Genomic DNA, 26207 nt, shown 5'->3' on the forward strand with positions numbered 1-26207 from the left:
TTTAACAGAGCCGGAGAGCAGAGCACTCGCAGCTTAGCGACTGGCCAGGATGCTGATTAGACAGGAGCTTGGCCTCTCCGTCGGGTGCGTGTCGCATGTGTGGAGTGGCCCACAGATGTCCCGCTGTGCTTTGACAGCAGTGTGGTTTGGAGCTGTAGTTGAGGATGAAGGTCGTGTCCGGTTCACAGCTGTCTCCCAGGAGCTCAGAGCCCAGAACAGGGCCATGTGCTCAATAAATATTAAATGAATGACTGTTCCCTTCGGAGAAAAATGCAAATGAAGGTTGCTGTTCTAGGTCTGGGAAGAGAAAGCTGATTTCTCCCATGGGGAATGTGCTGCCTTCTAACAGTTAAGGTTAGTTAAGCTAACTCTTAACACAGCTAGTGGAAATGGTATATTGTTCGTGCAGTATACTCTCCTTCTGCCCGCTCTCTGCTGATGTTTACACTATTTGTATTTGTGGAGTGGCTGGAAAATGAACTAATTACCCAAATCACTGGTCTGAAAGGCAGGTTTTCATTTACTGACTTGTTTGTTACTGCTCTGAACCGCCTGTTTCTGGGACAAGAATGTATTCTCGGTATACACCACTGGGGTTACTTTTCTTCCCCTAGAGGTTGAACAGAGTAGTTTCCCAAACTATAGAACTGTCCACGGCTACTGATGCAGTTGCAAGTTTTTTATTTGTAAAATACGAATTTTGCTTAGCGATATTTTTCATGTACAACTTCTGTCAAGATTTAGTCAAGTTAAAAGTTCCCTCAGTGACCCTTCCGTCACGAGGTAAGTAGGGGGCGGCCTCTCGGTGACCTGCAGGATAGCGAGGCTGGGCCCAGAGCAGATAGCCACGGATGCGGCCAGGTGACCGTCCTACAACCAAACCAATTTGTTAGTTTAAGCTTCAACCATAAAGATAAAGGTTTTAATTAGCGTATTCTTTCCTTTAAAAATTAGCTGAGCCCATCAGAGCAGAGTCCAGAGAGGCATACAGCTAGTGTGTCCTTGACCTACAGGTGTTTTAATGATTCCAGAATGAGTTAAGAACATCTCACTTTTACAAATGATTGTGTTTAGGGAAAGACCTTCGCCTAAAGAAGAGTTAAGGGGTTAGCGCACACTGCAGTACGTAGGGAGAGAGGCCTCCAGCCCGGGTTTCTGGAGACCCTAAGCCCACTTTCTCCTCACGTTTGGCTAGTTCCCGAAGTCCTTAACACTGAGCAGAGCTGGGTTCTTCCTGGGGCCTGGCGCAGCTCTCACCCTCCACCGCGTGCCTTCTCCACCACCTCTTAACCACAGCCCGGCCCCACTACCAGCACCTGTGGTCATGGATGTACTCACGAAGAAACTGAGGGGCCTTGCTGGGGTGAGCCGAGCCCCCTGTGAAGCCGGCACCAGTCAGTCATTTTCAGCCCCGTCCGTTTTGTTACTGTCGGCAGGGGCCCAGGCCACAGGCCAGCTAACAACTGATTCCAGTTGTGCGTCTAAAAAATCCTGGCAGAGGAAGTGAAAACTGTTTATAAAATGTTTATATGCCAAGTAAAAAAATTTTAATATACCTGCTCAAAATGGCTAATATAGTTTCTGCCCCTACTGAAAATAGCTGAGTGAAAAAGGAGGTATATGTTCTACTTTTCAAAGAGCGCCTGCCTGTCCCGGACCTGGTGAGGCTCTGGCCCCTCGCAGCTGTCCTGATGGTGTGGGAGGGCAGGGTGGGCCGGGAGCCCCTGCAGAGCTGGGGCACGGGTCACCTGTGGCGGCCCCGGGCCACCTACGCGATGCTGTTACCTGTTCATTTCTGAACCGTCAGCTGTCACCCACCCTGCGCTCCTACCTAAAGGGAAACCAGGAGCAAGGGGGAGATCGGCCTCCTGAGCAGGCTGGGGGAAGGGCCCCCCAGCCCAGTGTTTGACTCTCACAGCCGAGTCTCCTCAAGCCTCGGGGGTGGGGGTGTGGAGAGGCCTCAGGGCCGGCCCGGCTTGTCACTGGGGCTGAGCAGGAGCTTGCTGCCCGGCTTGTCCATGCTGGAGTTGACGCTGTCCGCTTCCTTCTCCTGCTCGGGGACGCAGGTGCAGCCCACGGGGACAGTGACATACTCCTCGGTGTACACGGAGCGGCCCCCCGCGCAAGCCGGGGTTCGCCGGAGGACAACAGCAGGCACGAACACTGGGGTGCTCCGGAAGCGGAAGTCCTCCTCCCCGAACGGCCCAGTCAGGCAGCCCCGGCACAGGCAGTAGGCTTCTGGCAGGTACTTGGGGTACCTGGCAGGGTCATAGGAGATTCTGCAGGGAAGAGAGCACGGTGAGTCCACGCCTTGTGGGCAGCAGGACCACGTCGCCTGTTGCGAAGGGACGGCCTCTGAAAGGCTCTGCTTCTGGGACCAGTCAGTGGTGGGGGTCACTGATGAAGCAAAGCTGGAGGAGTTTGGATTGGACAGTTCCATGTCCACACGAGACCCCAAACTAGAGCAGATCAGCTCTAACTTCTTATATTTTAAATGGTGAAGGCAGTTCATAGCCATTCTTGGGCCATTCTCTGAAAATGCTCTGAGCCTGCACCAACGTTCAGTCTGCTCACTGAGGTGACCACAGCCCGTGAGAACATGGGGAGGCACCCTTTCTGCCTGGAATCTGCAACTCCAGCTCTGAGGGGGCCACTCAGGAACCGGCCGCAGAGCAGTGGGCCCCAGGCCAGGCCACTCCTGCATCACACCCTGTGTGGTGCCGGCACTGCCCCTGACGGAACCACAGGCAAGGGCATCTGTGAAGTATGTGTCCTGGAGGCTACGAGGGGGGCCCTGCGTCTGTCTGTCCTTCAGGGTCCATGTGCCCCACCCTGGTTCACCGTGTGGGATTGTGAAGGGGTGAGTCACATGGCAGGGGTGGTGCACAGGAAGGACTGGCCGGCCCAGGACACAGGAGTGAGGGCTTTCCTGATCCCCCAGGTCTCCCTATTTCCTGGTCAGATGCCAAGAGCCAAGGGGACATTAATGGGGACCCAAGACTTTGCCCTAATGTCCCCTTGCAGGGGATGTGGGGAGAGGCCCCATCTCACGGCATTGCCAAGAGCCCAGATTCTCATTTCCCTTAATCTGACCAATTTAAAACATGCATGGTCCTCTTATAAACGTTTCTGTTCCGGAGCTGAGTCCTGAGACCTGAAGGCTCACAGCTGTGACCTCTCGAGGGGCACACATTTGGTACACTTCCCCACCTCTGCCACCCAGTGCTGGCCCAGGAGCCCAGGGTGGAAATGAGCTGAGTGAAGTGAGCCGAAGGTTCTCACACCTGGAACCCGAGGCTCTAGTGGGGAGGGTGGCTGGTCTGTGGGCCAGTTCCCTCAGGGCCTCCCGCCCAGGGCTGCAGTTCATCAGCTGAGTTAGGGGTTTCCAGTTCTGAAGTGTGTGCAGACGACGGGTCAGAGGACAGCGATGGCGGGCAGTGCCATGGAGGAGACCCTGCACAATTTCCAGCACAGGGTGACAAGAAAAGCTGTGTTATGAAAGCCAAGAGAACCCTCCCCAAAGGAAGCCATGTGCACGAGGCTACCTGTCCGTGGTCTGAGGAGAGCGGGTGGCCCTGGGCCTAGAAGCAAGGGCCATGGGTCTCTTTGGTCCAGCATCTTCAGGCACTGATGGACTGGATGACTTGGGCAGGGAAGAGCTTAGAAATGGTTTCTTCACATAATAAATCCACCTGATGCCAACCACATGCCACACACAGTAGGAAAGAGCCCAGACAGTGTGTGTGGGAGACCTCAGCACCAGACAGTACCTGCGACCAGTAGGTGGAAGGATGTGGGGGGTGGGGGTGGGGTGGCAACAGGGTTGCCAGAGAGAGGGAGGGTGACGGTTGAACTCGGGGAGCACACCCACCCCAACACCTCAATGGCCCAGAGCAACTTTCCCAGCTCCGTGGCTTCCACGGGAATGTGGGGAGGAGGCCAGGAGAGATTAGCAGTGAATCTTGAGGCTTCCAGACGGGGTGACCAGAAACAGTGGGGGAGGTGGTGGCCCCAGTCAGGCATGGACCCCCTTCAACTTCTTCACTGGGGGAGGAGGGAGGGCTGGGAAGTTGGTCCTGAGCAAATGTGAGGGTTGGGGGAATGCCTGCAGATGGGCTGAGGCACTCAGATTTACACCAGTCCCACCCATCCAGGGTCCCCCCACGTGCACACAAACAGGTGAGAACGTTTGTAAGGCTCTTGGCACTTTCCCTCAGTTCTGCCCTTACCTCCCCTGCTTTTTCGCCCCGTGATGCCTCGTTCCCATCCCTCACCCGGGACACAGGTCCCCCCAGAACCCCTTGGGTCAAGAAAAACCTGAAGTCCTCTTCTTTGCCTTCAGAGGCCTCCAGGACCTGCTCCTCACCCACTTTCCCCACCCGCTTATCCTCCACACACCTGATGCTCCTGCATCAGCACCCAACTTGTGCTGCCACTAAGCTTCTGCTCAAGGAGAACTCTTCCCAAAATCAACTCAATGAAGACGTGCCATTTTTTCTAAGGTCCAGTTCAAGTCATTATCTTGAGTTTTCAGATTTCTTCGAATTTAACCTGTTTTTTCCCCATATTCTTATAACACCCCGGGGCTCTCAGACCTGCATGTTTCCTGTGTCTCCCCTGGGAAGGTGGGGTGGGGCTGTGTTTTCACTCAGCCTTGTGCTCTAACACGCCCATCACAGTGCTTCACGTACAGGAGAGCTCAGCAGACGGCGAGTCTGGACTCACAAACTTCCTGTCCTTCAGACCCTGAGGTCAGTATAAGATCCTGACTTACAACAGCCATGAACAACGATATGGAAACAAACTGGACAACCTAGAAGAAATGGACAAGTTTCTGGAAACACCAAGACTGAGTCAAGAAATAGATCACTTGAACAGACCGATCACTAGAAATGAAACAAACAGCAATAAAAAAAACCTCCCTACGAACAAAAGTCCTGGACCAGATGGCTTCACTGGGGAATTCTACCAAACATAACAAAACTCATGCCAATCCTCAGACTCTCCCAAAAGACTGAAGAGGAGGGAGTACTCCCAAACTCATTGTATGAAGCCACCATCACCCTGATACCAAAACCAGAGACACTACCAAAAAAGAAAATTACAGGCCAGTATCATTGATGAACATAGATGCAAAAACCTTCAACAAAACACTCGCAAACAGAATGCAACAGCACATAAAAAAGATTATACACCATGAAAGAGTTGGGTTCATCCCAGGAACACAAGGATGGTTCGATGTATGCAAATCAACGTGATACGCCACATCAACAGGAGAAAGGACAGAAATCACAGGATCATCTCAACACATGCAGAAGAGGCATTTGATAAAATTCAACACCCATTTATGATAAAAACTTACCAAAGTGGGTACAGAGGGAACATACATCAATATAATAAAAGGTACTTATGACAAACCCATGGCCAGCCTAATACTCAACCATGAAAAACTGAAAGACTTCCCACTAAAATCTGGAACAAGACAAGGAGGCCCACTCTTACCACTTTAATTCAACATAAGTCTTGGAAGTCCTTGCCACAGCAATCAGGCTAGAAAAAGGATCTAAATTGGAAGAGGTAAAATTGTCACTATATGGGAATGACATAATACTATATATAGAAAAGCCTAAAAGCTCCACACAGAAACTACTAGAAGTACTAGAGCTGATAAAAGAATTCAGCAAGATAGCAGGATAGAAGATTAACATAACAAATCAGTTGCATTTCTTTACACTAACAAGGAAATAGCAGAAAAAGAGAGTAAAGAAACAATCCCTTTTAAAACTGCATCCAAAAGAATAAAATAAATCTGACCAAGGAAGTTAGATTTATATGCTGAGAACTACAAAACGCTGACAATGGAAACTAAAGATAATTTAAAGGGGGGGCAGTGGGAAGGGATAAATTGGGAGTTTGAGATTTGCAGATACTAACTACTGTATATACAATAAACAAGTTTATACTGTATAGCACAGGCAACTATATTCAATATCTTACAGTAACTTTTGGTTAAAAAGAACATGAAAATGAATATATGTATGTTCCTATAAAAAATGACTTAAAGAAGTGGAAAGATGCCCCATGCTCTTGGATTAGAATTAATATTGTTAAAATGGCCATTCTACCCAAAGCAATCTACAGATTTAATGTGATCCCTATCAAATTACCCAGGACATTTTCACAGAACTGGAGCAAATAATCCTAAAATGTATAAGGAATCACTAAAGACTCAGAATTGCCAGAGCAACACTGAAAAAAGAAAGAAGCTGAGGAATAACCCCCCTGGACTTCAGACAGCACTGCAGAGCTACAGTCATCAAAACAGCATGGTGCTGTAATAAAACAGGCATGCAGATCAACGGCAGAATAGAGAGCCCAGAAGTAAACCCACAGACCTGTGGTCAATTAAGCTTCTACAAAAGAGGCAAGAGTATACAGTGGAGAAAAGACAGTCTCTTCAACAAGTGGTGTTGGAATAACTGGACAGCAGCATGTAAATCAGTGAAGCTAGAACACACCCTTACAGCATACACAAAAATTAGCTCAGCATGGCTCAAAGACTTACACGAAAGCCAAGATACGATAAACTTGTTAGGAGAAAATATAGGCAAAACATTCTCTGACATAAATCTTAGCAGTGTTCTAGGGCAGTCTACCCAGGCAATAGAAATAAAAGCAAAAATAAACAAATGGGACCTAAACTTACAAACTTCTGCATAGCAAAGGAAACCATAAGTAAAACAAAACAACCCCCTACAGAATGGGAGAAAATATTGGCAAATGATGTGACTGACAAAGGTTTAATTTCCAGAATATGTAAACAGCTCATACAACTTAATTTAAAAAAAAGAAAAAGAAAAAAAAGCCCAATCCAAAACTGGGCAGGAGACCTGAACAAGCAGCTCTCCAGTGAAGACACACAGACAGCCAACAGGCATGTGAAAATGTGCTCAGTACCACTAATTATCAGAGAAGTGCAAGTCAAAACTACAGTGAGGTGTCACCTCACACCTGTTGGAATGGCCATCATTCAAAAGTCCACAAATGACAAATGCTGGAGAGGGTGTGGAGAAAAGGGAGCCCTCCTACATTGCTGGTGATAATGTAGGTTGGTGCAGCCACTGTGGAAAATGGTATGGAGATTCCTCAAAAGACTGAAAAGAGACCTATTATGTGATCCAGCAATCCCACTCCTGGGCATAGGCCTGGAGAGAACTCAAATTCGAAAAGATACATGGCCCCCAGTGTTTATAGCAGCACTACATACAATAGCCAAGATATGGAAGCAACCTAAGTGTCCATCAACAGATGACTAGATAAGGAAAATATGGTATATTTATACAATGGGATACTACTGAGCCATAAAAAAGAATGAAATAGTGCCATTTGCAACAAAATGGATGGACCTAGAAATCGTCATTCTAAGTGAAGTAAGCCAGAAAGAAAGAAAATACCATGTATCACTCATGTGGAATCTAAAAAAAGAAAAAAGGACACTAATGAACTCATCTACAAAACAGAAGAAGACTTGCAAACATAGTAAACAATCATAGGGTTGGGTTACTGGGGGGAAGGAGGTGGGAAGGGATAGATTTGGGAGTTTGAGATTTGCAAATGTTAAAATAGATTTAAAAATTTCTTCTGCATAGCACAGAGAACTATATTCAATATCTTTTAACAACCTTTAATGAAAAAGAATATGAAAATTAATATATGTACTTATACGCATGACTGGGATGTGCTGTACACCAGAAGTTGACACACTGTAACTGACTACTTCAAAAAAAATTAGAAGGAAAAGGAATTTGTAGTATCCCCAATCACATTCAACTTTTAATCAACAAACATCTGAGTCCCAGTGACATTTTAGGCACTTGGGGATACAGACGGACCTAGAGATTATCATACTAAGTGAAAGCAGTCAAAGAAAAATATATGATACCACTTATATGTGGAATCTTAAAAAATGACACAACTGAACTTATTTATAAAACAGAAAGAGACACAGACATAGAAAACAAACTTTTGGTCACCAAAGGGGAAGGGAGGGAGGGATAAATTAGGAGAGTGGGATTAGCAGATACAAACTACATATGAAATAACAAGGTCCTACTGTATAACATAGGGAACTGTATGTTCAATAGCTTATAATAACCTGTGATAAAAAGTGTGTAACTGAACTATGCTGTACACCAGAAACTATCAACCCTCTATATCAACTATACTTCAATTAAAAAATAAGTAGCCTTGAGAAACCATCAATAAAATGAAAGGCTGCCTATGGAATGGTAGAAAACGTTTGCAAATCACATTTGATAAGGGTTAATTTCCAAAGTACATAAAGAATTCATGTAACTCAATACAAAAAAAAGCCAATCTAATAAATGGGCAGAAGACCTGAGTAGACATTTTTCCAAAGAGTGTATGGAGAGCCACAAGGCACAGGAAAAGATGCTCCACATCACTGATCATCAGGGAAATGCAAATCAAAACCACAGTAAGGTGCCACCTCACACCAGTCAGAAGGGCTCTCATCAAAAAGACAAGTCACAAGTGTTGGGGAGGGTGTGGAGAAAAGGGAGCTCCCCTGCACTGTTGGTGGGAATGTAAATGGTGTAGCTGCTGTGCAAGGCAGTATGGAGGTTCCTCAAAAATTTAAAGATAGCACTCCCATATGGTCCAGCCACTCCACTCCTGGGTGTTTATCCAAAGGAAACTAAAGCACGAACTTGAAAGGATGTATGATTGCTGCGGCTTTATTTACAGTAGCCAAGATACGGGAGCAGCCTAGTGCCCAGCAATGAAGGAAAGATGAACAGAGAAAGTGTGAAAGTGTGACACACACACAGTGTGATATTCAGCCACAGTCAAGACGAATTTTACCAGTGCGACAACATGGATAGACCTTGAGGGCATCATACTAAGTGGAATTAGTCAGACAGATACAACATGATCTCACTTATATGTGAAACCTAAAAAAAAAAAAACACAAAAATCACAGGTACAGAGAACAGATCTGTGGTCGCCAGAGGCAAGGAGTAGAGAGTGGGCAGAGTGGGTGACGGGTCCACAGGTACAAACTTCCAGTCGTAAAATTGAGTCCTGGGCTGTGATGCACAGCACGGTGACCACGTTCACAGTACGGACTGCATGTCTGAGTCACTAAGAAAGCAGACCTTAACAGCTCTCCTCACACAGAGATGTGTGGCCGTGTGGTGATGAGTGCTGGCTGCACTCCCGGGACTGTTCCACTGCGCAGGCAGAGACGGAATCACTGCGCTGCACACCTGAAACTGATGGGACAGGTCAGCTACATCTCGGTTAAAAAAGGGGCCTGGTGCAGAGTGACACAAGCACGGGGGCCCGCGGACCTGGGTTACACCTGCTATCCTGGGGCAGCAGGTCTGGACTGAGCCCCACTTCCAAGCCTTTTCATTCGGATGAGAAATTACACGGTTCCTTAAAAAGCAGCTCAAGCCCTTACAGAGGGACGCCTGACAGAACAATGCAACAGCACTTCAGAAGTGTCACGGTCCTGGGACAGAGGGCTGAGGGACTGTCCCAAGCAGAAGGGGTCTGAAGCACCCAAGGCTACAGACACTGGACCCCAGGGCAGGAAAGACGCACGAGCGGGCCGGCCGAAGGACGCACGTCGGGTGACGGCGCCGCGGCCTCGCGCCCCCGTCCTGCTGAGCCTGCTGGGCGGGGATGTGGACGCTCGGATCGGGAAGGGCCCAGGGCAGCACGCTAGGTAATTAGTAACTCCTTGTGCTAGTTTCACAAGTTTTTCTGTTTGAAATTATTTCAAAACAAAGAATTTAATAGGAAAAGAGAAAAAAATGTACACTTAAAAACTACATGTACAAGACGATCAGGAAATTCTGAACCTGACTGAACATTTGAAGATATTAAGGAACTATTAACTTTTAGGTGTTTTGTTTAACAAAGGGTCCTTATCTTTTGGAGACATGTACCCACCTGGTGAGGGTGGGCGGCACAGAGTGACATCAGTCAGCCAGCAGCGACCTTTAATCCCTGAGGCGCAGCCAGGGGTCGGGACACGGCTGCTGCCCCCCGAGGCTAAGGCCTGCGGTGTCCAAGGTGACTGAGGCCAGAGGGGTGTGTCTGCGTGTGCGCGCCTTCACGCATGTGTGCACGGCGTGGGGCAGAGACCTGGGGAAACTAGGAGGCGGCTGCAGCCTTGAAGACCAGAGCAGGGAGCCCGCGTTTCGGGGCTGGGGTGCCAGGGAAGGCACGCAAGCAGTGGACGGAGCAGACCTGGGGTCGGGGGAGCCTCTCAGGCTCAGTCTCCTCCTCTGATGTGAGTGTGACCTGAAGCCGGGAAGACCCCTTTCAAGCTGGGACTTCTCTTTCCAGGCAGGTGACAACCCTGCCTCACCTGCAGTGGTGCAGGCAGAACAGACTGTCCTGGGCCAGGAGGCGCTCCGACTAAAAATACCCACCTGCTCCCACCCGTCAGCCTGAGGGACTGAAGTTTCTGCTGTCACCGTCACAGCTCTGGCCAAGGCACCGTGACAAAGAGACACCTGCCCACCCCTGCCTGGGACATGGGGCGTGGAGGGCACGGCCCCTCCTGGGGTTTTCAAACTGTGCTTTTATGTCCGTGCTGCCAAAGGAGGGCAGCTCCGCCCCCCCCCCCCCCCCCGGCCTCGGGCACGGCCAGCGGGACCACAGGGGACACGCCCGCAGGGCTCCGCTGCGGGTGGGACAGAGGTCGGGGGAAAGGTCTGTGGTGCCTCGGAGCAGCCAGGGGACAGGCAAGGCTCAAGCCGGCCACCCAGCCTCCTGCACTGAGGCTCCAAAAAGTTCTCAGGAGTGTTTCTGGGTAGAAAGCCGCCAGCAGGGAGTCTTCCTGTCACCAAACAAGGACGCAACCCCGGGGCCCACAGGCCGCCACCCCTCGCAGCAACATCGCGTTCACCTTCTGCTGCCGCTCTGTGAGGCTTGGCCCAGGAACACTGGACACCAGCCAAGGCTCCTTCTCCATGGGACCCACATGTGAAGCTTGGCCGGAGGGAGCGACAGCTGGCCCGGCTTAATCCAGGAACAAAGGACGAGGAGGGGGGTGATGGAAACTGAGCACAGAGGAATGCGAGTGGCAGTGGGGACACAGAACAGGGCTGCCCGCGACCCTGACCTGGGCAGAAACAGTTCGAGGCGTTCCAGGAGGACACTGAGCCCACGCAGCTGAGCTCACGCAGTCGCCAATTTGATGGCACAAACTCACCCTCCCACTTTGCAAAGTATGAAGTTAGGTTCAGAACGGCAAAGGTGCAGTGAGACTGCTTCTGTCACAGCAATCCCAAGACCCCGACCCCGGAACAAAGCGGGGGGAAGGCGCTCTGCCCACAAGCCCAGGACAGGCGTCCGCGGCCTCAATGGTGCTGGTTCCCAGACCTGAGCAACGGGCTTCCTCAAAGGGGCAGCGCAGAGGAGGAGTCCTGAACCTGCAGCTTTGGGCCCGTCTAGTCACTCACCAGCGACACTGGGCAGATCACCGCCCCACTGGGCAGGAAGTGGAGGGGGCAGATCTGATGGCCAGGCTCCTTCCTCCAGCATCTGGAGGGCAGGACTGATAATACAGTCTTTTCGTTAATGTTTTCTGCCTAGAAAAGACATCTGTAATCCACTGGGTTCACACGATAGCGAAGAGTTCCCCACATTAATCCGTAAAGTCACTGCCATGCTAACAGACTTCTCTTAGAACTTGGTAAGCTGGTCCTCAAGTTCACACACGAGGAAACAGCCCAGACTAAGCTGCACTATGTGAGGAAGACCTGGGGGGCCTCCTGTCTCTGGACGTCAGGTCGCGATGCGGTCCGGCAACAGGAAGACCTCTGCCGCCCCCTGGGGAGGCTGCGGGACGGCAGCTCCCCTCTCCAAGAGCGGGGATTCTCTGCGATGTGGGCAGGCAGGGGCAGTTCAGGACCACGCGGGGCCCTACTAAAGGTGCATTTCCTCATGCTTCACCTCACTCCCCGAATCAGGAGCTCTGTCTACTGACCAGCTGCCGAGTGACCTTGTGCCCATGTAAATGGGTGACCCCGCAGCTGGCAGAAGCCCAGCCAGGGCACCAGGAGCCTCCGAGGGCAGTGACCACACGGCCTGCAGCTGATGTTAAACAACCTGGTGGCTGCATTTTCCCAAATCCTCTCTGGCCTCGTGACCCTCCAAGCCAGGACTCCCATGCCAAGGAGTCTAAATTAGTGCACAAGGTCACAGTGAACCGACTGTGGACAGGGCGCGCTGAAACCTGGCTTATTCTTTGCTGGAGGTGCACAGATGAGCTGCTGGGACCTCTGACCACTGCCCGCTCCCTGGGATGCGGTGCCCAGGCTGGGGGTGGGGTGGGGTGGGGCGGGGTGGGGCAAGGCTGGGGCCATGACTCCTAAATCCCCATAAAATTCTAACTGAGCCTTGAGCCAGGCTGCTGGGCTGCAGGTCTGAGAGTTATGAGTCACTGAGACAGGGTCTCCCTCTAGGTCAGGGCCTATCGCCGGCAGTGCAGTGGAGAGCTGGGCAGCGGGGTCAGGCTGGGACACCGGGGACAGAGACCACAGGCTCCCTCGACTGGGGAGCTTAGGACTGAGCCGCACACAGACCTGTAACACATGCTGCCAAGAAGCCCTGGAAACTGCCCTCCGGCTGAACAGAGGACCTTAGTGTGTGCGTCTCCTGCAGGAGGCTGTGGGGAAGCCACTGGGAGAGCAGAATCTGACCCCTGCCAGCCAAGGACAGCCAGGGGTCAGTCCTCCTGGGGGAGCTGAGTGCACTGTGATCTCAGCCTGGCATCCAGGGCAGCCCTGGAGTCGGGCCAAGGAGGCCAGGTCCAGAACCACCCACTCCTCTGCCGGCCGAGCTGGCCCTGGGCCGGGAGCCTATAAGGGTCCCGCTGCTGCAGAGGAAACCAGGCCCCAGGGGGCAGGGAGGGTCTCTCAGTCCCAGGCTCGGCCTGACCCATAACCTACGACCCATGCACAGACTGCAGCTCTTCTTCAGGTAGCGAGGGCCTTGTAAAAGGGTCAGTCCACTGAGCCCGCATCAGGCCTGCTCGTCCGGGAGATGAGGGAAGAGAGGAGAGACCAGTGGCCTGGGAGAGTCTGGAAAATCATTCGGGACAAAAGCTTTGCCCGGGGACAGAGAAGGGAGGAGGTGAGCCAGAGGTTCTCAGAGGCAAGGCAGATGCCACACATTCAGGGCAGCGGGGAAGAATCTCTTCAAAGGAAAAACTGAGCTCATCCCCACGGGACGGCCAGACTCCGTCCAGGGAAGCTGCAGAATTTGGGGTCAGAGCCATCCCTGCCGTGTCCGTCCTTGGGATGGGCAGACGGGCCCCGTGTGTGCTGGTTATGAACAGTAATTCATGCAAAACACGAGCCCAGAGGCTTTACAATCCTGGGGAGTTCCCGGTGGGTTATTTCCTCTGTGACATCACCAGTTACTGGGCAGTGTACCCACCGCCCTCCTTCAAAACCCTCGGGTGTCATTTCTGGAAGGCAGACCCCGCGGCGTGGGTGCTCCTTGTCCAAGCCTATCTGCACCCAGGGGACAAACACTGCATTCAGGGTACGGGGCTGAGTGAGGTGACGACAGGATGGAACATTCCTGCCTCTGCTAGGACACAACATAGCGGAGCCCAGCCGGGAGGGCGAAACAAGCCACCTGTGCTCAGGAGAGACGGAGACCGTGACCGTGACCAGCTGACCAGCTCGCCAGCAACTCTCTGATTTTCACCCCGGACCGGTGCTGGCCGCAGCCCCGCCACTGAGATTTGAGAAGCACAGAGAAAACACTGGCGCAGCGCTCGGCCAGTGAAGGGTCACTCACCCGTAAGCACGTTTGAGGGAGAGACGCCAGCATTTCTTAGCAAGCTGCTTAAATAATGCATGTCTCCTTTTCTACTAGAGTCTGAAGACCCCCACCCCCACCCCCGCACAGGCTGGCGGTCACGGCTTCTGTCCCCTGCTCCCCTCCTTAACGGGAAGGACAAAGGACACTGCGCTGACAGACAGCACCCAGGAGCCCTTCAAGGCAGAAGGGCCTCCTTAGTTTTTAAATCATCAGAATAACGAAGCCGGGAGCCGGGAAGCAGCGAGCTGCTCCGAGAAACACAAAAGGGACCTCCCAGGTTCAAAGATCACAGGGGTCGGCGGGGTGGGCTGGCTGGTGCTGCCCCCTGCCGGCCACCTCCCGGGTGCCGGCCTGTCCGCGGGGACCGGGCTCTCGGGGCGGACACGGGTCTGGACGCGCGCAAGGGGAGGGGTGGAGAGAAGGAGTGGGAGTAGCGGAAGGGGGCGACTTTCTCTAATGTTAGGCCCGCACCTCTCTAACCTTCTCGAATGTTCTTCTACAGTTTTAAGAATAACATGATGAGAAAGTGATGTGCGGACCCCAGCCTCGCACAGTGGACTTGCCCAGTGGGTGACACTGTCCTGGGGAGAAGGGGTGGCTCCCAGGACGTGACGCCTGGGGGGGGGGGGGGCGAGCAGCTGCATCCTGTCACCTTCCTGACACCAGCGTCATAAATATCCGGTGACGGACTGTGGGGCTACAAGGTCATCTCTGCAGGCACCTGGCTGGCCCAGCAGGGGACAGACCTCGCCCCTACATGAGCTGGACGCTATCTCTGTGCTGGAAAGTTCTGGGGACACAGAGTAGAGCCGACTGGGGTTCTCCGTGGGCAGACTCCAGCTCTCCTGGCCCTTCCCGACCCCCACGGCGGGCCCGTGAGCCAGCGGTCCCCACCCTCCTCCTCTCCGTACTTCCTGTCTTGTTTCCTTCTATTTCCATTTATTCCCTTGCTGTCACTGCCATCCACGGGGCTGTTTACTGCAAAGTAAACGTAGGTGTCGCCTCACATTCCCAGGAGGAATTTATATAGAAAAGCAGCAAACCCCAACAGTAAAGTGTTGTGTATTATTCACCCCTAAAGAGGTTATCTTTAGGCTAGTACCCAAAATTGAAAATACAAACAACTGAAAATTACTTAAGAGTGCTGGTGGGTGTTTATTTTTGGGGTTTCATCATAAATGAGTGATGTGTATCTTCAAATCTCAATGAACCTGTGTTCTTGCAATAGGTTTCTATGTTAACGTGGCTTAAAGACCTTACTGAGTGATCCCATTGATTTTATTTTTGGCATATTTGTTTCTAAAGTTCAAGAGAAACAAACATGATGCCACACAGTAAACAAGAAAGTATTTTTATACTCTGGAGGCTGAATGTTGCTTTTCTAACGCCCGTCAGTGGGGAGCGCGGCGGGGGAAGCAGGCAGCCCGGGCTGCATCCCGGCTCTGTCCCGCCCAGTCCGCGTTTCCCAGCTGCGGTCTGGGCACCGACCTCCGTCCACCAAGGCCAGAGAGGGCCTCCCCCCACCTGAGAGCGGTCGCTTCCCCAGGGTCAGTGCTCTCGCTAAGTCCAGGCTGTTGTCACCTGGTGAGGCTTCAGTTTTTCAGTATCTGCTTTTTCCTCATGATTGGTGGATTTCCCTTCCTGCTCGCAATTTTAAAATTAAGATGTTTAGGCCCATTTTTCGGAGCTTGGCCAAGATGGTGGAGTAGGAAGACCTTGCGCTCACCTACCCCAACGGGTGCCCCAAAATCACACTATTTACAGAACCATCAGTGCAAAAGACTGGAACCTACCAGAAAAAAATCTTCAACTAAAGACATAAAGAAGGAGCCACGTGGAGAAGCGTAGGAGGGGCAGAGTCGTGACGCAGCCCAGACCCACACCCCCAGGGGCAGCCCACAGACAGGAGCGGAATCACAGTGCGCAGCGTCTCCCACGGGAGCGAGGGCGGAGCCCACACCGGGCTCCCCAGCCTGCGGGCCCTGCATTGGGAGGACCAGCCCCCAGAGTGTCTGGCTTAGAAGGCTGGGGGAGCTGACTTTCAGGCTGCACGGGGGAGAGACCCCACTCTCAAAGGGCACACACAGAATCTCACCCCCTCCAGGACCCGGGGCAGAAGCAGTAACGTGAAATGAGCCTGGGTCAGGCCCACCCACTGATCCTAGAGCGGCTCCGGGAGCAGCGGGGCACCGCATCTCAGCTGGGGACACAGACGCAGCAGCCACCGGGAGCTCCCGCCCTGGGGCCGTGGTGGAATCCTCTCTAGCTCACTGGCCCCAGGGTCCCGCTCTGTCCGCCCACCAGCCTGAAGGCACCAGGGATGCCCCAGGCCACTCAACTAACTGGGCAGAGGCACAGCCCCACCCACCAGCAGACAAGCTGCCTTAAGACCCCCGAGCTCACAGCCGTCCTTGGGACGTGGCCCAGCCCACCAGTGAGGAGGCACCAGACCCACAAGGGCCCTGTGGGGCCAGAGCCCCTGAGACACACTTCTGCCCACCAGTGGGCAGGCACCAGCCCTGGGACCCCCAGTCCTGCCCTCCAGCAGGCCAGCCTGAGCCTTGGGGCCAGTCGCACCCACTCGTGGGCCCACACCAGCGACCCAGGACGCAGCTCTACCTGCCAGTGGGCCGGGCTCCCCTGGGCCCTGGCCCCACCTGCCAGCAGGCCAGCACCAGATCCTGGGACACTGGCCCCACAACAACCCACCCCAGGGCCTGGCTCTGCCCACCAGAGGGCCAGAGCTATCCCTGGGACACCCCAGGGCCCCATAGCCAGCTCCCCGTGACCCGGCCCCTCCAAACAATGGCCAACAGTCTCCCCACAAGACAGGACCTGCTAACCAGACTACCAGGGACCATCAAGGCCTGCTGGACCATCCACAGTAGTCACCCTACCACAGCAGAGGGCCCCACGCCACCCACATAGGGAAAATCCTAGATCACAAGCTCTGGTGACCAGAGGAGAGCGTGCTGCTAGGACGCGCAGGATGTCTCCTGCAGAAGGCCACTTCTCCAAGGTCGGGAAATGTGATCAACCTACCAGACACATGGAAATAAAAACAGCAAATCAGGCAAAATGAGGCAACAGAGGAACATGTTCCAAAGGAACAAGACAAAACCCCAGAAGAAGAACTAAGTAACGTGGAGACGGGCAATCTGCACGATAAAGAGTTCAAGTGACGATCATAAAGAGGGTCAAAGAACTTGGGAGAAGCGTGGAAACACGGGGGAGAAGTCAGATGTCTTAAACAAAGGGTCAGAAAACATAAAGCAGCACCAAATAGATGAAGAATACAATAACTGAGTGATGAGCACACTGGAAGGAATGAGCAGCAGATTGAACAGCACAGCACAGACCAGTGAGCTGCAAGACAGCAGTGCAAACCTCCAAAGCTGAACAGAAAAAAGAAAAAAGGAAAAGCAATGAGGACCGTTCAAGAGACCTCTCGAATGAGATCGAACACACTAATATTCTCATGACAGGTTCCCAGCAGAAGAGAGAGAGAGAGAAAGGGGCAGAGAATATATCTGAAGACATAAAAGCTGAAAACGTCCCTAACTTGGGAAAGGAAACAGACATCCAGGTCCAGGAAGCACAGAGAGTTCCAAACAGGACAAACCCAAAGAAGACCAAACCAAGACGTGCTGCAAATTAAAATGACAAAAATCAAAGACAAAGAGAGAATACCAAAAGCAGCAGCAAGAGCAGCACCTTGCGCACACGGGGGCCCCCACAGCGCCGGGGGCTGGCTTCTCAGCAAAGCCTGCCGGTCAGAAGGGGACGGTGCGACCTCAAGCGACTAAGGGGAAACCTAGACCAAGAATGCCTTGCACTGCAAGGCTTTTGTTTGGATTTGATCGGAAGTTTTACAGGCAAGCAAAAGCTAAGAGTTCACCACCAAACCAGCTCTACAAACACGTTTAAGCGACTTCTTGAAGTGAGAAAGAAGGCCACAACCAGAAACATGAGAATTACAAAAGGCACAGCTTCTTGGCAAAAGTAACTATAAAGACAGTCAGTCAGTCCCATACCAGGCTAGCAGGAAGGTTAAAAAGTAGTAAAATCATCTATATCCACAGTAAGCAGTGAAGGAACACACAAAACAAAAAGACGTAAAATACGTCAAAACAGCATTTGTGAGCAGATGCACGGTTGCTAAAATGCATTCGAAATTTAAGCGGTTGGCAACTTAAAATTAACCATGTGCAAATACAGACTGCTACATGTAAACCTCATGGTAACACAAACCAAAACTCTGTAACAGATACACATACAAAGAAGAGAAAGGAATCTAAACAGAACACTGAAGACTCATCAAATCACAAAAGAACAAAAAAGAACTGCAAAATAACCCAGAATCAGTTAACAACATGGCAACAAGTACATACCTATCAAGAATTACTGTAAATGTCAATGAACTAAACGCTCCAACCGAAAGGCACAGAGCGGCTGAATGGATGCAAACGCAAGACCCACAGACACGCTGCTTACAAGAGACCCACTTCAGAGCTAGAGGCACGTTCAGCCTGAAAGTGAGGGGTGGGAAACACATGTTCGATGCCCCCGAAAGCCAGGACAGCAACACTCGTGTCAGACAACATAGACTTGGAAGCAAAGACCATAACAGGAGACAAAAATGGACACCACATAATGATCAAGGGATTAATCCAAGAAGATACAACAATTATAAGTATAAATACAGGATCACCTAAACACATAAAGCAAACCTTAATAGACACAAAGGAAGAACTCGACAGTAACACGACAGTAGTGGGGGACTTTAAACACCACACTTACTTCTGGACAGATCATCCAGACAGAGAATGAATAAGGAAACACTGGCCTTAAATGACACATTAGACCAAATGGACTTAACTGATATTTACGGAACACTCCATCCAAAAGCAGCAGAATACATTCTTCTCAAGTGCACGTGGAACATTCTCCAGGACAGATCACATGTTGACCCACAAAGCAAGCCTCAGAAATTTAAGAAAACTGAAATATCAAGCACCTTTACCGACCATGCTATGAGCTAGAAATCAACCACAAGGGAAAAACCTGCAAAAAACACAAACACCTGGAGGCTAAACAATATGCTACTAACCAACAGATCACTGAAGGGAGCAGAGGAAATCAACACACCTGGAGACAAGTGACAGCGAAACCCCGACAATCCACAACCTCCGGGACACAGCAGAAGCAGTTCTAAGAGGGAAGCCTACAGCAATACAAGCCGACCTCAAGAACCAAAAACAATCTCAAACAAACGACCTGAACTTATACCTGAAGAAACCAGAAAAAGAAGAACAAGCAAAACCCAAAATTACTAGAAGAAATCATAAAGATTCGGGTGAAAGTAAATGAATTAGAGACTAAAAAAAATTAAAAGATCAATGAAATTAAGAGCTGGTTCTCTGAAAAGAAACAAAATTGATAAGCTTTTAGCAGACTCATCAAGAAAAAAAGGGAGAGGACCCAAATCTATAAAATCAGAATGAAAAGAAGTTACAACTGACACCACAGAAATACAAAGGATCACAAGAGATTACTACAAACAACTGTATGCCGATAAAATGGACAACCTAGAAGAAATGGACAAATTCTTAGACATGTACCATCTCCCAAGACTGAACCAGAAGAAACAGAAAATGTGAATAGACCAATTACCAGTCCTGGAATTGAATCAGTAATTTAAAAACTTCCAAGGAAACCCAGTCCTGAACCAGACAGCTTCACAGGCGAAGTCTACCAAACATTCAGAGCAGAGTTAACACCTGCCCTTCTCAAACTATTAAAAAAACTACAGTGTAAGGAACACATCTGAACCCATTCCACAAGGCCACCCACCATCGCCCTGATACCAAAACCAGAGAGAGGGCTCACAAAAAAGAAAATTACAGGCCAGTATCACTGATGAACATTAATGCAAAAATCCTCAATATTAGCAAACTGACTCCAACAATTCATTAAAAAAGACTATACACTATGATGAGTGGGATTTATCCCAGGGGTGCAAGGATTTTTCAATATCTGAAAATCAATGCGATACACATTAACAAATCAAAGAATAAAAACCATATGATCATCTCAATAGATGCAGAAAAAGCTTTCGATAACATTCAACATCCACTTATGATAAAAACTCTGTAGTACTGGGTATAGAGGGACACACTTCAACATAATAAAGGTCACCCATCTGTGACAAGCCCACAGCTCACGTCATACTCAATGACAAAAGGCTGAGGCTCTGAGATCAGGAACAAAACAAAGGCCACTCTCTTTTATTCAACACAGTATTAGAAGTCCTAGGCGCAGCAATCAGACATAAAGAAGAAATCAAAGAATCCAAACAGAAGAGGAAGAAGTAAAACTGTCACTGTTTGCAGATGACATGATTCTAGACATAAAAAATCCTAAAGACGCTACCAGAAAACCACTGCAGGTCATCAGTGAATTCAGTAAAGTTGCAGGATAGAAAGTTATTACACACATGTCTGTTGCATTTCTATACACTCACAGTGAAGTATCAGGAAGAGAAATTAAGAAAACAATCCCACTTACCATTGCATCAAAAAGAATAAAATACCCAGGAATGACCCTAACTACAGGGATAAAAGACTTGTACTTGGAAAACTACAAGACATGATGAAAAAATTGAAGATGGCACAAACAGACGGAAAGATACACCGTGTTCATTGATTAAAAGAATTAATATCATTAAAATGACCATACTACCCAAAGCAATCTACAGATTCAATGCAATCCCTATCAAAATACCTACGGCATTTTTCACAGAGCTAGAATAATTCTAAAATTTGTACGGAAACACAAAAGACCCTAAGTAGACAAAGCAATCTTGAAAGAAAAACAGAGTTGGAGGAATCATGCTCCCTGACTTCAGACTGTACTACAGAGCTACAGTAATCAAAACAATATGTTACTGGCACAAATACAGACACATAGAACAGAATGGAACAGAATAGAAAGCCCAAAAATAAACCCATGCACTTATGTTCACTTAATCTACGACAAAGAAGGCAAGAATATACAATGGGGGAAAAGACAGTATCTTCAATCAGAGTTCGCAAAACTGGACAGCTACATGTAAAGAGTGAAATTAGAACATTTTCTCACGCCATTTACAAAAATAAACTCAAAATGGATTAAAAACCTAAATATAAAGCTGGAAACCATTAAGCCAGAAGAAAACATAGGCACAACGTTCTGACATAAGTTGTAGCACGCTGTGTGTGTGTGTGTGTATAGTTGGATCTGTCTCCTCAAAGGAAACAAAAGCAAAAATAAACAAATGGGACCTAACTAAACTTAAAAACTTCTGCACAGCAAAGAAAACCATCAAAAAAATGAAAAGACAACCTACTGAATGGGATAAAATATTTCCAATTACTAATTATATATTTTGGATATTAACCCCTAAACAGCTCATACAACTCAGTATCAAAATCAAGACAAAAACAACCTGATTAAAAAGTGAGCAGAAGACCTGAGTAGACATGTTCACAAAGAAGACATACAGATGAAGATGCTAAACTGCACTGTTTAAACAGCAGGGAAATCAAAATCAAAATCACAAGATATCATCTCACATCTGTCAGAATGACTATCATCAAAAAGACCACAAATAATAAATGTTTGTGAGGGTGTGGAGAAAAGGGAACCTCGTGCTCTGCTGGTGGGAATGTAAACTGGTACAGCCACGGTGGAGAACAGTACAGAGGTACCTCAAAAAAAAAAAACAAAAAACAAAAAAAACTACCATATGATCCAGAAATTCCACTCCTGGGTACATATCTGGAAAAAATAAACACTAAATTCAAAAAGATTTATGCACCCCGATGTTCATGGCAGCACTGTTTACAATAGCCAAGACATGGAAGAAACCTAAATGTCCATCAACAGACAGATGACTGGATAAAGAGGTTGTGGTATATTTACACAATGGAATACTACTCAGCCATAAAAAATAAAACAATGCCATTTGCAGCAACATGGATGGACCTGGAGGATATTATACTTAGTGAAATACTTCAGACAGAGAAAGATAATTACTCTATGTTATTGTTTATATGTGGAATCTAAAAAATATGATGAATGAATATAACAAAACAAACAGATTCACGGATACAGAGAACAAACTAGTGGTTACCAGCTGAGAGAGGGGAAGGGGGAGGGGCAGGATGGAGGTGGGGATTAAGAGATACAAACTACTAGGTATGAAATAAATAAGTTACAAAGTTACACTATACAGCACAGGGAACACGGCCAGTATTCTACAAAAACTTTAAATGGAGTATAATCTAAAAACACTGAATCACTACATTGTACATCTGAAGTAATACTGTAAGTCAACTATACCTCAATAATAATAAAAATCAAAATGTTTTTTAAATATGTAATACGGAGACTTCACAGAAAAAGCAAAAGGCTCAAAGAGTGAAGGGTACATCTTCCCATGCCTGTCCCCAGCCTCCCACCTCCCCGCCTGAGAGGCACCGCGACAGCCATGCCCCAAAGATGCCCAAGGTGTGTTTGCAGGGACACGTCTTAAATGCCATTTAGTCTGCGGACGAGTCACCCACGGCTTCTCTTCCGACGCCCCCGCAGCAGCTCTGTCTGCTCCCCCAACTGTTTTTACGCACTTTCTCAAACTCGATGCCTCGTGGTGGGCCTCGGGCAGTTCCCGCGCAGAGCACCCGGACACACAGCCGCGCGGGGCGGCGGGCGGGCTCACACCCGGGTCCTCCCTCAGGGCTGAATCCGCTCACCTCGCCTTCCTCCCCACGCCGCGTCCTCGCGAGCGACAGGCCGCCACCCCGCATCTCACGGAGGCCTGCGTGCGAACCAGTCCACCGGGCGGCGCTGGGTCACGTGACGCCCCTCCCTGGGGACCGCCCCTCCCTGGGGACCGCCCCTGGCCCCTCTCCCCTTTTTCTTGCTGGTTTGCTCTTGAGAAAAAAGCCCTTTGTCACATGGGTTGTCAGTATCTTCTCCTAGTTTGCCCTGTTTTTGTTTTGCTTTGTTTTTTTAATTGTGCCAAAAAGAAATGGCACATCATTATGTAATTAATCCATCTCCTCTTTTATGACTTTGGGATTCGTAAGCTACCAACTACACCTTCTTCATTCAAGAGTATAAATATAATTGACCATGTTGTGTGTTTTTGTGGCTTTATTTTTTTACATTAAATCTGAGTCATCTGGAACTTACTTCCATACGGGAGTGAGATGCAATTACGTTTTTCCAGCGCGTCACTCAATCCCAACACTGTCTACTAAAGGGTCCACCTCCCCAGGAGGGACAGTAGGGACGGAGAGCCCCCTCATATTCCGCATTTCTATTTTAAGATATCCTATCCATCCGAAGTGGTCCCTCCTGTGCCTGCCGTCCGTTTCCCCCGCCCCCTTTCTCAGGGGACCTAACACACTTCTGAGTGTGCGTGGTCGCCAGGTGCACAGACCCTTCGACCGCGTCCCCGCCCCGCAGGAAGGTCCCTGCAAGGCCCACCCTGGCCGCCACCCCCTCTAAGGGGCTCCTCGTGTACTGCTTCTAACGCTCACAGTAACCGAGGAGGCGAGAGGCAGGAGGCGGCCCAGGGTCAGGGCGGAGAGGGGCTCCGGGCAAGACCAGGCAGGACCGGCCTCGGCATCCATGCCTGTGGTCCTAGAAGCAGGGGCAGAAGCCGTGGGGCCCGCGGGCTCCGGGGGAGGGGCTCTCGCCAGCCTCTCCACAGATGAGAACGATGCAGCGCCCGTTCCCAGGCCTACACGGCCAAGGCTCCGCGGGCAGGACCCGACGCTGGGCGCGGCTCTGGCCCTGACCTCCCTCAGCCTCGCGCTCCCCGCGGCGCAGGGGTCTTCCCTGGGGAGCAGCGCGGGCAACTCAGCCAACCCGCTCCGTGCAGAGCTCTGGGTGACAACCGCCATCGGGACCCCAGCCCTGTCTCTCCTGAGACCACACTGCCGCCCGCCTGCTCTCACAGGCCCAGGACCGAACTCATGTCCTTCCAAAAGACGTGCTCCTCACTGTCGCTTAAACACCTCAACAACCCACGCCTGACACATGACGGACATGCCCCAAGGAGGTCCTCGCGGGCCGGGCCTCAGCCTGTCCCCCGAGAGGGGTCTGCCACAGCAGCGTGGCTGGGAGGCTCCCCACATCTCCTCACTGCTGTTCAGCACGGCACACAAGGCCGGGCCCTGGGAGGAGGGGGAAGGAAAAGGCAGAGCAGCAGCCCCAGGACGGGCGGACACGCGTGTCCGAAGCCAGGGGAGCCCAGGCTGGCTTCAGGCAGTCTCTGCACACCTCGGTGTGGACTGTCACGCCACGTGCATCGTCCCCTCCCGGGAACCATCCTCCACTAGATCCTGTCACCTTCACCTCTTCACACAATATCGCTGGACTCGGCCCCGGTCTCACCGTTTCCTCCGGCCTCCCTGCGTGTGTCCAGTATTCCCCCTCCAGTTCACTCTCCCCACCCCAGGAACGGCTTCCTAAAACATGAGGATTTGAATGGCTTCCTCGATTAAAAAAAACAGCACCCTCAAGGATCAACGTCAGCCTTGAAGTGTTGCTACTAAAGCCGAGACCAGCCCTGCGCCCTCTCCGGCCTCCTGTCCTGCCGCCCCCGCCACCCACCCGTGCTTCAGGCTTTCTGTGCCTGCGGCCCCTCTCTTCCTCCCCTTCCCCTGGGCCACCCCCGACCCAGCTCTTTCTCTAGCACCTCTCCCGAGGCGTTGGCACTGAGGGCTCCCATCTTCTCCAGCCAGACTGTGAGCCCCTCGGGGCGGCTACACTCAGCAGCGACGGCGAGGAAGGAGACAGTCACGCGTGTGCCGAGGGCACGCCCCGCCTCCCCCATCTGCACACCCTTTCTTTTGAGATGATCCCTGTACCGACTGTCCAAAGTGCACGACGCCACGTTGGTCCTCCCCCAGCCAAACTATCTCCCCTTAACCTCTCACGTCCTACCACGACCGCCCCGTTTACTCCCCGAGTACCCACCGCCACCACCCCTCCCTTCGACTACAGGCCACAGGGGCTCAGAGGAGGTGCTCCTCGGGGTCCGGGCCCACAGCACCGGGACCATCACAGGCGCCCAGGAAGCGTCTGCAAGGCCCCACATCAGCCCTCGCACAGGCCTCCCGTGCAAAACCCCGTAGCAAAGCGACCACTGGGCTCAGTCCCTGGCGGAGCCCACTTCACCACGTACCTGGCCAAGGACAGGTTCTGGAGAGAAGCCGCTGCGTCTGAAATCACGGAAAGGTGACCGGAGGAGGCAGTTTCCTTCGAGGGCGGCGCGGGGCCTCTGCGGGGACGACCCGCTCCCAGGCCGCCGCCCCGCCGGCGCCCCGCCGGCGCCCCGCCCCACCTGCCCGCGCCCGCTCACCTGTAGGCCCACGGCGACACGCTGCGCAGGTTGGTGGGCGGCCGGAAGCGGCGGTCGGCGGGCCTGCCCCCGGCCGGGCAGCTGGCGTTGCGCGCCTGCTCGCGCGGGCCCAGCTGCAGCGTGTGGTGGAAGGCGCCGAGCACGCCGGCCGCCAGCCGCCCGTACAGCTGCTCCAGGAGCTCCTCCGGCCGGTCCGCGCAGCCCCGCGCCCGCGCCGGCCGCCGGCCCGCCCTCGGGGCGCCCCCCGCCCGGCCCGGCGACAGCGCCAGCAGGACGCCGGCCACCAGCACCCAGACCTGCGGGACAGGCCGCGCTCAGCGCCGCGCGGAGGAGGGGCCCGCGCCCCGCCCCGCGCCCCCTCCCCGCGCCCCGCCCCCGGGCCCCCGCCCGCGCGCCCCCCGCCCCGAGCCTCCAGCGCCCCGACCCCCGACTCCCAGCCCGCGCCCCCGCCCGGAGGATGGGTGCGGACCACGCCGGCCCCCGCGCGCCCTCCCCGCCCGCGCGCCGCCCGCGGGGACCCCGCGGCCCTGCGCCGCGCCGGCCCGCGCGCCCCCCGCCGCCGCCGCCCCGAGCCGGGGTCTGCGCGGGGCGCGGGTGCGCGGTGCGCGTGTGCGTGTGCCGGCCGGGCTGCTGCGCCGCGGGCTGCGAGTGCCTGTGACGGCGCCGCGGGGGCGCCGCAGGGACCCCTCGGCGGCCCCTGCGTGTCCGGGGCGCGCGGGCCGCACGAGGCCGCCGCCGGACCCCGGACGGACGGCGTCTGCACGCGGCGCGCGGGGACAGGAGACGTCGGCTGCTGGGGAAGCGCGCTCACCGGCGGCCCCAGCATCTCCCCGAAGTGCCTCCGGTGGTCGCAGCGGCGCGGACTCGTCCGAACGGAGCGGCGCGGCGCGGCGCTGAGCGGAAGGAGGCGGCCTCGCTTGGA

General features: G+C 52.1%; 1 protein-coding gene across 2 annotated transcripts; it reads right to left on the bottom strand.

Annotated features, from left to right (window-relative positions):
- Nucleotides 1-664: 664 nt before the first annotated feature.
- On the bottom strand, nt 665-25557 carry IL17D (interleukin 17D). 2 transcript variants are annotated; one of them, XM_064493289.1, is made up of 4 exons: nt 25286-25557; nt 25109-25145; nt 3285-3454; nt 665-2279 (listed from the first exon to the last, which is right to left on the bottom strand). In XM_064493289.1, the coding sequence occupies exons 3-4, from the start codon at nt 3365-3367 to the stop codon at nt 1961-1963; spliced, it is 402 nt and encodes a 133-aa protein (XP_064349359.1). In that variant the 5' UTR covers nt 3368-3454; nt 25109-25145; nt 25286-25557; the 3' UTR covers nt 665-1960. The 2 variants fall into 2 exon arrangements, with proteins under 2 accessions (XP_064349359.1, XP_064349358.1); XM_064493288.1 differs by lacking the exon at nt 25286-25557 and having other exon boundaries at nt 665-3454; nt 25109-25260.
- Between the last annotated feature and the right edge of the window lie 650 nt (nt 25558-26207).

The sequence above is a fragment of the Camelus dromedarius genome, chromosome 13, assembly GCF_036321535.1.
Source record: "Camelus dromedarius isolate mCamDro1 chromosome 13, mCamDro1.pat, whole genome shotgun sequence".
Lineage (NCBI taxonomy): Eukaryota > Metazoa > Chordata > Mammalia > Artiodactyla > Camelidae > Camelus > Camelus dromedarius.